The sequence below is a fragment of the Pan troglodytes genome, chromosome 5, assembly GCF_028858775.2.
Source record: "Pan troglodytes isolate AG18354 chromosome 5, NHGRI_mPanTro3-v2.0_pri, whole genome shotgun sequence".
Taxonomy (NCBI): Eukaryota; Metazoa; Chordata; class Mammalia; order Primates; family Hominidae; genus Pan; species Pan troglodytes.
The window spans coordinates 164,488,962-164,506,009 of NC_072403.2; the positions used below are offsets into that span (position 1 = coordinate 164,488,962).

At 35.8% G+C, this 17,048-nt stretch overlaps 1 protein-coding gene across 7 annotated transcripts in view; it reads right to left on the reverse strand.

The window, feature by feature from the left end:
* Positions 1-17,048, reverse strand: part of SYNE1 (spectrin repeat containing nuclear envelope protein 1) — a 518,706-nt gene that overhangs the window by 405,429 nt on the left and 96,229 nt on the right. For all 7 annotated transcript variants that reach the window (XM_016956737.4, XM_016956730.4, XM_063813578.1 and 4 more), the window contains 2 exons: positions 16,348-16,409; positions 2,510-2,605 (listed from right to left, as the gene is read on the reverse strand). In XM_016956737.4, the coding sequence (XP_016812226.3) occupies positions 2,510-2,605; positions 16,348-16,409 (158 nt within the window). The remainder of the gene's footprint in view (positions 1-2,509; positions 2,606-16,347; positions 16,410-17,048) is intronic.

Genomic DNA, 17,048 nt, shown 5'->3' on the forward strand with positions numbered 1-17,048 from the left:
TTCACAAATAATATTCAAGGGATGTAGAAAAATCCAAGAATAAGAATTTTAATTTTTTATAACTCCCTAATACCTTAAATAAAATCATAGACAAGGGAGTCACAATAGGCTATTAAAGGGTACTAGGATATTGAAATTCCACTCTTACCCTAAGATGCTGGCAATAGAAAGGATGCTAAACCATTTGGCCACATTTATCAGATGATCATAATCAGATCCAGAATCCTGACCTATGTGAACTGTGACATTAAGTATAGCGTTCTCAGTAAGGTTCTATCACATAATTACATTCCTGACCAATATTAACACTCCTAAGGGAAACACTCTTGCCCATATTGTCCCTTTGAAAAGCTCTAAAATAATGCCTAGGATGTTCATACCTTTCAATGATGCTCTTCATCTTAGTGTGGTCCTGAACAATAATACAAACATGTACAAAATTTAAATAACCTTTGTCACAGCATATTTATGATTTCAGAATGATTTTATTTTACCTAATTCAGACTCTTGAAGAATTCAATATAAATAAACAATAAAGGTTAAATCAGAAACTGTTGTTCTATGCACCAGTTTCCCTATCTGTTGAATGAGAAAGCTAAGATTTTTTTCTGAAATCCCTGCTAGCTTTAAGATCCCATAATTCTAACTATATCTGAATGAGTAGGGCACTTAAAACAGCAGTAGGATTGTCATGTCAAAAATATATGCTTTTTTCTAGAATAATTTAGCCTGGCAGTTAAATGCCCATCAAGATTTCTGTACACTGTATTGTACTGTCAAGTATAACAGCAGAATTATAATGACACTTAGAATGACACATTAACTTCTTGAATACCCACATGAATATTCACATAAAGATTCCTTTAACCTTCAAGAAAATAGCTTAATTCAAGAGGATATATCTAAATGGCCAGTTATATCAGGTAATCAAGGGAGTATGTATTTCAATCTAATGACTCCCACAACCTAATGCTTATCTAGTATCTTTAGCTAATGCATATGCCTATATACATTCCAAATTGCCTGTTCATATATGTCTAGCTTGATTCCTTCCAAAGCAGAGCTTGAGACAAGCACTTGGGTGCATGTAGCTTACTAGGGAGGTGACCCCAGGTGGCAAGAATGAGGATGTGTGGAGAGTGAGATGGGGAAGGAGGAAAAGCTAACAAAGGATGTGCTATTGAGGGTTACTGCTATTGGCAACTGGAACTCAGTCCCACTGGTGACTCTATGGGAACTCTATAAGATATGTGTAAAATATGCCTCAGAATCACCTGTCTCAGAATTACCCTAATAATTTTAGGGTGGAGCATTTATTCATAGACTCCCATATCCATTGGTTGAGGGTCCCTTGGTACTACTAACTCCCCAACACTTCAAAGCTGCTCTGTGCAACTTGTGCCTTTAAGAAAAGCCCTGAGGCAGAAAGCCAGACGGATACTACGAGTGCTTGAAGAAAGAAGCTGTCAGAGTATATGGGAATGTCTACCACTGATGTAGCTGAGATGAGACATGGGGTGCCAGAAGCATCTGCTACCTGGGAATCCAATTACTTAAACGACCGATGCAAAATTATTACTAGTTTATGTTTTTCAACAAACAACTCTTACAAAAGCTATTTGAGGGCTCCCTGTACAAAATGAATGGAAATTAATTTTGAAGAGGTAAAAATCCTCTTTTAAAAACTCAGTTATCCAAGTAATAATGATTGTGTCATTATTGCCAAGATACAAGTGATAAAGAAAAAATGGACTTTCAATTTTGGACTCTGTGTCTAGTGTGTTATCCAACATCTTGAAAATTATTTCCTGAATTCCTTTTTCCAAATTATGGTAAACATTATTTATAAATAATTTATGTTTACAAACTACTTAATGCTCTACTACTCTGAAATGAAAAAGAGATAAGCAAGAAGAGATAATTTATTATTTGACAATGTAGAAAATGTACTTTCTAGCTCACTGTTAATGTTGTTTTTCACTCTGCTGGTTCCACAGCACATAAAAACAACTCTGAACAGGCTGTTCTTGCTACAAATGATGGATGATGGGTGATGTCAACAAGAATATGAAAAATGCCACACTGGTTTCCTGCTTAATTTTCAATAAACAACTATATAAATACACAGATATGGACCAACATTTCTTTCTAAATGGAAGACAAACACTTAAAGTGAGGGAGATGGTAATTTGCAACTAATCTTCTTGTATACCATATAGATACAATGGTTAATCATGTTAAGTTACTGATGAAGTTCTTTACTCTTAATTGTAAGGTTGTTATTATAAACATAACATTTTAAATGCACTAGGGGTTTGCAGGAACAAGAAGGGAAATATATTCCTTGCACCTAGAAGTAGAAGTGCCAGCAGTGTTTCCAGTATACTACCAACCACAACAAATAACTTTCTTTTACCTGGGCAGCACATCCTAGCACTCTCAACTCCACAGTCCCCAAATTCCAAATGGAAACAATTTGACAAGTATGATCACACAAAAAAATTCTTACCAGTTTCTGCCCAGACAGGACCTCCAGAAGGGCAAGCAGTTTAACACCATCTTTCATGTCTTCAAAAAGATCGTCCACCACCATTGGAGGTTTCCGCTGTAAAAGCAAAGAGGAGTAAGTGCAGAAAATATCTCTTCCCTCTCTGTTTCTCTCTTTCTCTCTCTCACCTTTGTTACTTATGGTGGTGAAATTTGTAGGAGAGGCTTCTATATACTTTAATTCTTTATTTTGGATTGAGTTGCCAATTGCCTTTCGATAACTGTGAGAAGAAAAACAATCCAGTGGAGATAAAACTCGATATTCAAAAACCTCAGAAGATTTCATGCTTGAGCCTTAATGTATGTACCAGCTTCTTTCTAGAAAGTGATTTTTGACAAGGGCAGGATGGTGTGGGATAAGGGAAGGAAAAGAGGGTACTATCAACCTAAAAGATAAGAGAGAGATTATAGCAGGATGTAAAAGCAGAGCAAGAGCTGCATGGACCAACCTCAGCTTAACTTTGTGCAAGACACATTACTGGGGCTTAACAAGGTGCAGCCCTTCTATAGGACATTCTCACCACAGCAACCTCATTAGCTCAGTGACCTGCTACAGGAGCACTGTCGGCACAGCTAAGGTTGCAGGTTCAATCTTCCTGTGGGTTAGTTAGCTGTTATGTTGTGTTCTACAGCCTGGTGAATCTAGCGAACCTTCTTTCAGTGTGGCATTGAACCCAAAAGATCATAAGCACAAAAGTACAGACTGATCAGTGCAAATCTATCATCGCTGCTGGAAAAATAAGCCAAAGACCACATTTAATTCATGGAGCATCTTTTATTTTTTTATGAAGGTTATTAAAATACTCAATATACGGGAATTCATCAAACATTGAATTAGGGTCTATCTTGGCTCAGGATAAAGTAAAGAAGCCATTATGCCAATGTTGATGGTCAATAGAGGGGAGGTGTTCACTGATTTATCACAGAATCAGAATTTGTTTTCCATTTAGCATCTGAACTCAAACTTTATAGTTTTCTGATTCTTACTGAATCTTGTTAAAGGCCTAATGCTCAATTCCTGACTTTCAATGTTCTTTCTTTCTTTAAAAAATAATGTGTTCTATGTAAGAGATTTAACTGCAAATGTTTGGTTGAAATGTAACTTTTTTTCTCTACCAACTGACGTAGAGCATTTATATTTCTCTTACAACTGCATGAATTATAATGTCTGAATAGTACAATTCTAAGTTAAAATGTATTTTTCTCTCATTATAAAATGAACAGCTGAATACATTTTGTTCTCATGCTGTGAAATACATGTTCAAAAATAACAGAGTTTTCATTTTTGATCATTCTCTTTCAAATTCCACCATTCACGCTGCTTCTTACTTACATAGCAAAAATGTAATAGTGACTTCATATTCTAAGCATATAAATAAAATTCATCAGAATAAAAGAAGCCATTACAAAGAAAACTATTTGGTGCAATAAGAATCAAAATTATTGTATTAGCCATATACGGTCATTAAAAACGCAGTCTATTTATCATTCAAAGTAACCACTTTACCCAAATTATTTAAATCAAGCAAAACAATGAGGAACAAGTTCATAAATGTTTGACACATTGAGTGAGCAAATGCAAATAAAATTTTTCATGCATTGTTATAAATATGCAAAAAGTAAGGAAAGCAGGGAATTCTCATGAAATAATAAAGATTTCCAGAAATTTTACACCCAAAAATGATACAATGCACATCTTCATCTGTTTCGATTTTAAAAATACGCAGGTGTCTGCCACGTTGAGGAACATGTCCTCTCGCCTCACTTCTGCCTCTCTTCTTTCCCTCCTCTGTTGCTACTCATGCTGCAGGTGCTTTCCTTTTCCCTCCAGCTGTTCCCTCCACAAGGCTCCTGGAATTGGCCTTCCGATCAGCAGCGACAGCTGAACAGCTCAGCAGCCTACTGGCCCCTCTGCATGGGACATTGCCAATACCATTCTCTCCCTGATCTGTTCCTACCCAAAACTCGGTGACCAGACTGCCTAGTTCACAGCCCTTTCTCTTTCTTTCTCCTCTCTTCTTCCTAACCGTGGCCATTCACCACTCAATCCTGAGTCCTTTGTTCTTTACAATTTTTTTTCTGCTTATACATGACTCTTCAATCCAGGTAAGCGACCTCTCCTAAACTTTGTCAAACATGTGGCAGGCACTTCATATCTATTGCTGGCTTGCTGGCTGACTGACTGACTGACTGAATGAATGAATGAATGTAAATATTGTGTGAAACCAATAAAGAGACTTTATTACACCAGAATAAAAAAATTAGTAATTACTGGACAAGTTTTGCCATCCAGTTTGTATAAGGTATTGTTTATATATACCAAACAATCAGTTAGGGGGACCTTTACTATGATGACTACCTCACATTTAATTTTTGGAACAATATTTTAATAGAAAATCTTTCAGCTAAAATATTTCTCCTGTCACATGTACAAATATTTATACCAGCAATATGGTGACTTTGGTAAGACTTGGGTCATGGTACTGAAGGTCAAAAGGGAGAGTTAGAGATGCAGATAATTTATTGGCTCTTGACTTAATGGAAAATAAAGATGTGACTTGAGCTGGCTTGTGTCCATGCCAGTATATGTTAGATATGTTAGTACATATGATGCTTCTATTATTACGTTTTTAGTCTTTCTTAAATTCACTTTTAGAAGTTAATAAAGTTAGTGTTTCTAGTAGAGTAGCAGGCACTTCAGCTGATCAGTCAGTACTTTTTCTATTGATAATAAATATGAATTACATTTATGGGTTTGTGTATTATTCAGGAAAAATTAATGTTAATACCATCATTTTTATACTAAGATTCCTGTCTAACAAGGTGACTCAAAGTATAAAATCCTGGGCTCTAATCTGAGTCACTTAGTGTCTCTGAGATTCAGATTCCTTGCTTTTAAAGAGAGGGTGGTGTTCCCATAGGTAGTGGCTGTGAATATTAAACAAGATAGCAGGTAGGAGTCCACAGAACAGCACTCAGCACACTTAGATGTTTAACAATATTTTATTCATTTTTTCTTCTCTTCCTATTTTATTAGCTTTCTCCTTTTATCCTTATTAAACACTCACTAAATTTGAGTAATATCTAAGTCATAGAAATACCTACTAAATATTGGAATTTATATATTGTATGTAGTCTATAGAAGGACTATTTTGTCATAATTACTTTATGCATGAACATTTTTTATTTCATATATAATACTTAAATGTGAGAACTTCTTAAATTTTCATTTTATACTGTATGTGAGTGGCCTGAGCTGGGCCCATCATATTCTCTGCTTGGGTCCAGAAGATGTCTGGGATTACATTGTCCCATGGCAGTGACCTAGGGACTAGTGTCATCAGGTCATGCTGCTGAGGTCCCAAGAGCCATTCTGACTGTCTTTCTCGCAACTGGGTTAGTCAGTGTGTTGGGGGCTCCCAAGAACACTTTCAGGCTTGATGATTCACTAGGACTCAGAACTCAGAAGTGCTGCTGAACTCATGGTTACAGCTTATGACAGCAAAAAGATACAGATTATAATCAGCAAAGCAAAAAGATACATGTAGTGAAGTCCAGGAGAAACTATGCACAGGCTTTCAGAGGTGAATGACCTCTCCCTTCCCAGTGGAGTCACATGAGGATGTACTTATATTTCCTAGCAATGACATGTGACAACCCATGTGAAGTGTTCCCAACCAGCGAAGTTCCCCCAAGTCTTAGTGTCCAGGGTTTTACTGGGGGGTCTATGACATACACAAGCAATATCCATGTGACTGACCTCAGCTACTCAGCTCCAGCTCTCTCCCACACCCTCAAACCCAGCAAAAAAAAGTTAACCCAAATCACATTATTAACATAAAAAGATCTATCAAGGTGGTACAGCATGGCCAAGGCCCCAGGACAAACAAAAACTGATGTTCACTATAAATATAGTGTGGCTCAAGGTCTCAGGCATAGAAAACCACACTACTGGGGCAGAATATTCCAAGGTCTCAGATTATCTCCCAGAAGCCAGCCAAGGTCTATTCTTAAAGACAGGCCCGTCTTTGGAACACAGCATCTGAGCACTGCAGGCCTGCTGAGTTAAGTCTGTCTTGCCCAGTTGGCTTTTCCTTCTCATACTTTGAGACAACTAGTAGCCTTTCAATAGCTCTTTCTTCTTGGTTAAATCATCTAAAATTAATTTTATTTACTTGCAACAAAATGAGGCACAACTGACATGTGTCTAATTTCTTAGTGTGTAAACACTACTCTGAGTGTAACAATTTAAATATCAGTGTCTCCCCACTCCCACTCACATAAGTGACCAAAAGTAAATTTGTTCTGTAAAACAGAAGTGCATATCTTCAGAAGAACCTAATTGTATGGTTTTTTTTTTTTTTTACTAAAACAGTCCCCCTTTATGTGCAGTTTCAATTACCTAGGGTCAACTGTAGTCTGAAAATGTTAAACAAAAAATTCCAGAAAGAAACAATTCATAAGTTTTAAATTGCACACTGTTCTGCATAGTGTGATGAAATTTTTTTTTTTTTTTTTTTTTGAGACGGAGTCTCGCTCTGTGGCCCAGTCTGTAGTGCAGTGGTGCAATCTTGGCTCACTGCAACCTCTGCCTCCCGGGTTCACACCATTGTCCTGCCTCAGCCTCCCAAGTAGCTGGGACTACAGGCGCCCACCACCACACCCGGTTAATTTTTTTTGTATTTTTAGTAGACACGGGGTTTCACCGTGTTAGCCAGGATGGTCTCAATCTCCTGACCTCATGATCTGCCCGCCTCAGCCTCCCAAAGTGCTGGGATTACAGGCATGAGCCACTGCGCGCTGCCGTGTGATGAAATCTTAAGCTGTCCCTGCCTGGGACATGAATCATCCCTTTGCCCAGGGTATTCATGCTGTCTACTCAACCTGACCCACCTGCTTGTCCCTTCATAGTTGTCTAGGTTATCAGATCAACTGCCTCGGTATCACAGTGCCTGTGTTCAAGTCATCCTTATTTTACTTAATAATGACCACGAAGTGCAAGTGTAGTGATGCTGTCAATTTGGATATGCCGACAAGATGCTGTAAAGTGCTTCCTTTAAGTGAAAAGATGAAAGTTCTCAATAAGAAAATGAAAAAAAAAATTGAGATTGCTAAGATCCATGGTAAGAATAAATCTTTTATTTGTGAAACTGTGAAAAAGGAAAATTGGCTGTCACACCTCAACAAAAGTTACGGCCAGAGTAAATGATAAGTGCTGAGTTAAGATGGAAAAGGTGTTACATTGGTGGGTAGAGGACATGAACAGAAATGTGTTCTAGCGGACAGTGATCAGGTTCAGTACCATCTGTGGCTTCAGGCATCTACTGGGGATTGAGACACATCCCTTTTGAATGTAGTTTAACTTTTTAATTTTTAAATGTGCTAAAATACACATAATATAAAATGTGCCATGTTAATCTTCTGAAGCATACAGTTCAGTAGTGTTAAATATTTCCACATTATTGTGCAACTGATCTCCACCATTTTCATTTTGTGAAATTGAAACTCTGTACCCATTAAACAACAACTAGCCATTCCCTCTGCCCTTCAGCCCCTACCATTCTACCACTCTATTTTCTTTTGAATGATTTTGACTACTCTGGATACCTCTTATAAGTAGAATCACACAGTATCTGTCATTTTGTGACTGGCTTATTTCACTTATTATAACGTCCTCAAGGTTCATCCATGTTGTAGCAGGTGCCAGAATTCCATCCTTTTTAAAGGCTGAATCGTATTCCATTGTATGGATATACCACATATTTTGTATCCATTCATCCATCAATGGGCATCTGCATTGTTTCCATTTTCTGGCTATTGTGATTAATGCTACTATGAGCGTGAGTGTATTAATATCTCCTGAAGACCCTGCTTTCAATTTTTGTAGATATATACCCAGAAGTGGAATTGCTGAACTACATGTTAATTCTATTTTTATCTTATTTTTTGAAAAACCGACATATTGTTTTACATAGTGGCTGCTTTGTGGAAGAATAGAAACCTACTTTGAAACATTACTAGCATATCATCACTGTATGAGGTACAAATTTCTACAAATCTTCTACAATCTTAGAATCCCTATTGACCAATATCATGCAGCTATAAAGTAGATTTTCAGTATTAATAATTTAGTATTTAACAAAGAAAATGATAAAAATCACCTGTCTCACACCAGGACCATCTAGGTCCTCATTTGCCATCATCCATAATCACTTTTAGTCTTCTAGTAAATGGTTTTTCCTTTTGAGAAAAGAGCTCTCAAAACATTTTATCATCAAAAAAAGCTACAATATTTTACTTTAAAATACTAAACACATATCCTATGGCTTAATATTTGTGATTGCTAGGTACCTAGTGATACCAATAAAACTGAACCAGAAAATGCTTAGAAGAATAGCGCATGCCACAGTTAAGTATTTACTTCAGTTGAGGCACACACACTATTGAGCACAGTCAGGGTTGCTGAACAGGATGAAGAGTCATGACCTGAGATAGTCACAACATTTTCTTCTGCAGAGCATGTAGGGAGGTCTCAAGGCAAGGGTTGACTCTCCATGTGCATTCTGTGCACCCTTGAAACCTCTGTGCACAGAACGACCCATAACTTCTAGAACCAGATAAACCACTACTTCTGGTTTATATAAGTTTCAGGTAGGAATTATTTCACAAGCTAAGAGATTGTATATGTAGAAAAATTCCCATCCCAGGACCAGTCTGGAGTTTTTGCATGCTCTGATGATTATCTTCTGGGTGGGAGCAGCAAGTTAAACAACAGTAATATAGAGAAGTGGGAAGGAAGAGAGGTTAACCAGCAGATATGGAGTAAGTGGCCTCCCCAAAGGTTGGCAAAGAACCCTCCACAGTATATGTATCAAAATGCCAAAGTATCCTTGGACCAGATCAAGTAAATCATGATTATAACCACTGACAGTAGTCAAATAAAATTAATGTCCAATAGGTTTTGTCATTTTATTCAGCAAATCTAATTGAATGTTTCCAATATCTTCAGAAACAAGGTGTAGTAATTTAAAAATTGTATGTGTAATCTGCTTCTCTTTCACTGCCTTTATAACAGCACTGTTGTGATCATTTTCCACTTCTGCTTGGCAAAGGTGGGAAGGTCGTTCCCATTCTTTTTTGTTTCCTGTGACAGATAGCATAATCCTTTCCACTTCCTCGATTATTTAATTCAATTCCGAATAAATATTCCAAAGGCAATAATTGCCCTCTAGCTCAGCTTTAAATCTGCTTGGAAAACTCAGCTCTTAACAATTTTCAGATGTAATAAAGTTTGTTTTACTATATAGTATAAAAGCATTATTGTACCAAGTTATTTATTTGGTACAAGTTGGGGTTACCCTTGACTCCTCTCTTTTGCTCACACTCAATATCTGATTCATCAACAAATCTTGTTGGCTTCATTTTCAAAAGTCTTCCAGTATCCAACCACCTCTCATCACCTCTACTGCTACTATCTTGGTCCAAGTCACCAGTACCTTGGCCAGATGGCTTCAATAACCTCTAACTTATCTCCCTCCTTCTGCCCTTGCTTCTCTTCAGTCTACGTTCAGCAGAAGAGCTTCTTGATCTTCTTTACTGTCCATCTCCCCCATTAGGATATAAGCTTCATAATGAGATGGTTATTTTTTTTCTGTTTTGGTCACTGCTACATTTTCAGCACCTAGAATATTCTCTAGCTTATTAAACAGCATTTTAAAATATTTATTGAATAAATGTATGATAAATAAAATATATTTCTGGTTGGGCACGGTGGCTTACAGCTGTAATCCCAGCATTTTGGGAGGCTGAGGTTGGTGAATTATTTGAGGTCAGGAGTTCGGGACCAGCCTGGCCAACATGGTAAAACCTCGTCTCTACTTAAAATACAAAAACTAGCTGGGCATGGCGGTGGGCACCTGTAATCCCAGCTACTCAGGAGGCTAAGGCAGGAAAATTACTTGAACTCGGGAGGAGGAGGTTGCAGTGATCCAAGCCATGCCACTGCACTCCAGCCTGGGCAACAGAGCAAGACTCTGTCTCAAAAAAATAAATAAATGAATGAATGAATGAATAAATAAATAAATAAATAAATAAATAAAATAATATATTTCTAAAGAAGGAACTTTGACAAATATTAATATTAGCAAAATGTTTATTAATCTGCATAAACTTTGTGAGATCTAGATCTTTGTTATCCATAAACTAATATATTCTATAAATAAATTAACAAATGCTATTCATTTTGAAATGGGAATTTTCCTTTATAACATTTTAATTACATATTTGGAAATAACTAATTTATTAGAATGTTTAGGGTTGACAAATTAAAGTGGGTTATTTTTTCCCTGGCTTTATTAAGATATAATTGACAAATAAAAATTGTATATATTTGTTATATAAGATGATATCTTGGTATGTGCACACATTGTGAAATGATTAAATCAAGCTAATTAACATATCCATCATCTCACCTACTTATTGTAGCTTGAGAAAAACAACTAAAAAATTATTTGGGGGGGTGAATTATTGCATTTACCTTTTCCTCTTTGCCTCTTTATCTTCCTGTCTGAGCTCATTAATAGTCTCACCAAAATGTGTACAAGGAAACAGATGGGAGTAAAATTCTATTCGGAACATGTTTCCATGTTATCTTTCAGCACTGCTGGTGGAAAGACAACTAAAGAAGATGAAAGCCACCACTAAAGTGATATTTTATGACTATAAAGATGTCATTTAAATTCATGATTAGCATGGATTTGTTTTTAGAAAAAACATGGAAAATCCAAAATGTTCCTTTTAAAAGACTGTATGCATCTAACTTGGTATTAAAACAAAATGTGCTCTCAATGGAATCTGTTATAGGTTGAATTGTGCCTACTCACCAGAGATATGCTGAAATCTTAACCCCCCAAAATGCTGCAGAATGCAGCCTTATTTGGAAATAGAGTCTTTAGAGAGGTAATCAAGTTAAAATGAGGTCATTAGCATGGGTCCTAATCCAATATGACTAGTGCCCTCACACAGTGGGGAAATTTGGACACAGACATGCACAGAGGCAGAGACTGAAATAATGCAGCTACCCAGAGACTTAGAAGGAGCCTGGCCTTCGAGTCTCCAGAACTCTGAGATAACAAATTTCTCATTTTAAGCCACCCAGTATGTGGTACTTTGTTATGGCAATCCCAGCAATTAATAGGGAACCTAAATAATGTTTTATAAATTTTTTTTCTGCAGTTTTTCTGAAAAGTGAGAAGATGCTCATATCATGCCTGAGTTCATCCCAAACACAGTATTTAAAATGTTCAGTGCCTTTTGTTGATGGCTCCATAAATTTTAGGCTGACAGAAGGATAAAGGACTGCTCATTCTATATTGAAAAGAAGCTCCATTTATAGAAACACTAAAACATGGCTATTTGAGACCTATTTTTCCTCAAAGGGCTTAGTGACAAGCAATCTATTTATCTCACAGTCAAATATCATAAGATTGAATCAAGGGTGTTTAAATAAAGATACAATATTCCATTCTATTTGATAAAATGAGAGAAAATATGAAACTGCAAGCATTTGATAATAGAAAATAATCAATATAAATATTAAGATTGCTTATACATGCCTAATTTTAAACATCTAAGTTTTTACAAAGGGTTTTTAAAGATTGTTCCCTTTGGGTGGCTGAAGTACTAAATAACTACAACAGTCTATGAATTTTATATAAAACGTAGGAATTTTTTAAGATAAATTTTAAAATGTGAAAGAACTATTTTTAACTGTCGAATTTTAAATATATTCATCGTAACATAACTTCTTTGCCTAAAATGCAAGGCCTATGCTGTTAGGCCTAAGACATCCGTGGTCATTAGGTGAGAATTCCTTCAAATTTAAGTCCATGCCACCTCTGTCTTCATCTCTCTGCTTATCCCAAAGTTAGACACAGCCACACCCACTTTCCTATTCCCAATGCTAGTCTCAGAGAAGGGGAGATGTCTCTGCTCTGGAACAAACTTACACCCTCCACCTCTGCTCTTGATTTCTTCTCTCATTCTGCCTCCTCGGGCGCCTTGTTCCTTCAGAATCCCATTCATTGCCTTCTTTTTCAGCCTCTCCCTCTCTACAAGCTCTTGATCATTCCCTTCTATACAGATGCAGGCTCATGACCACCCTTTATTAAAACAGCTTTTACCAAATCCAATGTTTTGCACCAATATATATAGTAATATATATATTTATATATATAAATATATATAGTAATATATATTTATGTATAAATATATAGTAATATATATAAATATATATATTACTATATATAAATATACTATATATATTTATATATATATAGTAATATATATTAAGTGTACTAACATCCTTACCTCTCATTTACTCATCAGCTTGCTAGAGCCTAGTTTCTACTATAACATGGCCACTCCCAATGGCGGCCAATGACTTCCAAACTGTCAAATCGAATGGGTTCACCTTTACCAACTAATTTCTCCTTCTAAACTGAATTTCCTAGCTTTCCCCCCAAGCCTCTTGTATTCCTTATATCTGTGAATAATCTCAATCATTTGCTCAAGCCAGAAATCTAGAAGTCATTCTTGATTCCTTCCCCTCCAAGATTCCAATTAATTACTCAGTTCTATCAAGTCCACTCCTAAACATCTTTTCAGTCTATCCATTTTTCTCCATTTAAGCTTAGAACTCTAAGCTTCTGGTTCATAATCTACAAAATAATAAAAATAATGCATTTTCTTGTGTGAGGGTTAAATAAATAAGAGATAAAGTTGCTAAGTCACTGTAATTGGCAGTGATAAGAATTTAGGAACACGTTTTCTCAATAAGTGCTGATAAGCTAGATGTGAGTCAGAAACCTGACTTTGAAAAACCATCACTAAAAATCAATATTGGGCTAATTTAATAAAATACTCCACCTTCTTTCATTAACAGAGCTAACAGAATAGAAAGATACTGGTTTCTTCTTGAAAAGTGAGAAAATTATAGGTTCAGTGTCTAACAATAGAGCCCCATCCCTGCAAGAAATTCTCAGGTATATGAAATAACAACAACCCACCAATTGTTAATGTTATATCAACAATTTGTGATTTGCAATGTTTTACATAATTGGAGAAGCATTAAGACTTCAATTTGATAATAAACATCAAAAAAGAACAGATAATTATACCCACAAGTTTTAATGATCTAACATTTGTGTAGTAAAAATAGAATAAAAACACAAACACACAAAATCCTTAGGTTTTTTCTTACTTATAATAAGATTTTTGTTTTAAGAAAAGCATATTTTTACTTATAATAATTAACAAATGTAAAAAAGAAAAAAATAAAAGCATATTTTAAAAAACAGATTGCAATCTCATTTGCATACTATCTCTTCTTATTGCTGTCATAATATTTATAAAGAAATGTTACACTAGAATAAAATGTCATCAGTAAAAGATTTTTTATTTAATTAAAAGTCAAAAGTATATTAATTTGCAACTGAGCAAAGCAGTCAAGCACAAAAATAAAAATTCCTATTAAAAAGCGCCCCTAGATATACAATCGTGTCATCGGCAAACAGGAACAATTTGACTTCCTCTTTTCCTAATTGAATACCCTTTATTTCTTTCTCCTGCCTGATTGCCTAAGCATCTTCTGAACAGCTCCCAGTGCTCCCAAGATTGAAGAACTTTAGGAGAAAAGGATCAACTTCCTTTCTTCTCAACTAAACATTCCAGCTCTTAAACCTGCCACTACCTATTATTAAAGCTATATTTGGAAATGGTAAATTTAACTTATAAACGGTTTGGTTGTCAGTTTATCTGAAAACATTCCAAAGCACAGAGCTATGTATACCTGGATTACCATGCAAGGAAACATCAAACATGAAAGGGGAGACAAGCTCATCACTGCCATTATTCCAGGGTTGAGTTCCAACCTCTAACTGTTAAAAACTTTGAAGGGTGTTTTAATAGTGCAAGGAAATGGGGATTCTTAGAAGATCTTAGAATATATTAAAATCATAATTGTGCATAGCTGTTGACTACCTACTTCTAGAAATTTATCCTAAGAAGAAAATATCATACAAGTGTTCAAACAACGTATACCAGGACTTTCACTGTAGTATTTTATATATGAAACAACTGAAAACCACCTAAATAACCCTCCACAGACAACTGGCTAACTCATCACAGATAAACATGACAAAGTTTATTTAGCCATTACAATAATTACATAGTTCTATCTATTGTCATGGATTGACGTGTTGGGTGAAATAGAGGCTCCAGAACAATATCCTATAAAACCACTTATATGAAACTGTGTGTAGAAAAGTGTTGTCCAGTATCTTAATGATGACTGTATCTGGATTATGTGATATAAGATTACTTTTACTTTCTTTACACTTTCTAAAAGTTTCATTATTAATATTATTTTCAATTACGTAACCTCTGTACACTATGAAAAAATAATAACTCTTTTCATTTTGAAAAAAAAAAAAACCTTTTCCCCAATCGATGACAATTCCATAGTACAAATAGCTGCCAGATGGGACCAACGGAAGCTTTAAAAAATAAGCCCCAAAGTCATCAATCCTATGTATCCACTGCCTTTTTACAGAGCAGATTGTGGGGCAACTACTGGGCCAAATTCCCTTCTCATCAAGTGCTGTGGGGAAGAGAGCATAGGAAAGATGACCCTGGTTTATCCTATATCTAGACAGGTCGCTCTAGGCTTCTTTCATGGCTGGATTGGGAGCTTCTCGGGGCCTGGGAAAGTGTTTTACTAATTTTTTCATGTCTTCAAAGGCTAGCGCAGACACAAAGTAAGCAGTGAATCTGTAGAATGGGACTAAAATCAACTGTCATGCTTTGTTTGCTTCTGCGCTATCAAAATGGCTTTGGGGAAGCCCCTGATCAAAACCTGCTTGTAGGGTTGGGCTTTACATACTACAGGCACCACTCTCAGCAAAAGTGAGAATAAAAAATTTGAAGATAAAATTGTTTTATCATCTAATTCATTTAACCAATTATTGACTTGAAGGGAGAGTCAACATAACTTCCACTATATAATCATATAGACTACTCCTTTAAAAATTATCAGCAAATCCTCTAACTGAATTCAGACACAATTGTCCCATCATCTGAATTTATTTTTACAAATATGATGTCTCTTGGCTTGCTTATTTTTTCATCAGCAGTACAAGAGATTAATTTTATTATACTGTATCAAGATTAAGATTTATTTTATATTAGTATTTATGTTCAAAGACATTATAATATATAGACATATAGTCACATAATATCACTGAATGACAGAGTGGATAATACTAGAATGATTTTAGCCTTTTCATGTCCTATTACCATGGTTACTTTTTTAAATCAAAGCACCAGAGATGAGAGCACTGATACTATCATAATCTCTTTAGCTAAAATCTTTTGCTTAGCATAGATCACTTACACTTTCTTTGTGTTCCAAATAGGAACAAACACACACAAACAAAAATCCAGCACAAATTCTCCTTTTGATATGACACACACATTCGTATTAGAAAAAATAATTGGATGAAATAGTTTCTCAAGATTCACAGAATTGACATGAAGTAACTACTCTAGCTATAAGTTCATTTCTTCCCAGAAGCAGTGTTAGCAAATTCCACTCTCAGGCAACAGCTAGACCAACCAATAAGACTACAGTATCATTGATTCCCAACAGTGACAACAGGGACAGAAGCATTTTGTTATACTGGACATTTAATGATTTACTGGCTCAACCTAAGTAAACCTGTAATGCTGGGTAGTTTCCTTTACCTTGGCCAGATGAGAGTTGATCCATTTTGTGAAAGTTCGTTTTTGTACTATCTCTTGCTCATCTAGAAGGAAAAAGAAATCTGGTTAAATAATGTAATATTTCATGAAGTTGTATAATGAGAAAAAGTCCTGTTTACACAAATCTGGAAGGAATCGTGAAATCGTTTTCTCATTCATTTTACCAATTATTGTCTCGAACGGAAAAGTCAACAAAAGTCGATCTATATAATCATATAGACTATTCCTTTAAAAAATTATCTGCAAATGCTTTAAAATTTGCCATATGTTAGCCCTATGTTTACCTTCATCCACTTACTTAAAATTCACTGATGACTTATACTTCAACAAAGCTGTTAAAAATGAAAATTCACCAAGACCACTAAGTGCTGAATTTTATGCTAAATGCAAAGGAATACAGACGGTTGAATAGGGCAAGGTCCCTGCTATAAAATATCTAGAGGTGGAAATGGACAAGCAAGGGCTATGCATAGTAGAGGGTTACACAGTAATGCAATAAGATAGAGCCGTATACATGAAGCACAAAAGGAACTTCACCCAGATGAGAATGTGGTGACTACACACTGGAGTGACCCCCAAAAATTCCCACCACATGGAGTCCCCATTTTTGTGTCGGCAGAATGTGGGTAGAACCTGTGATTTGCGTCTAGCCAATAGGATATGACAAAGGTGATGAGATGTCA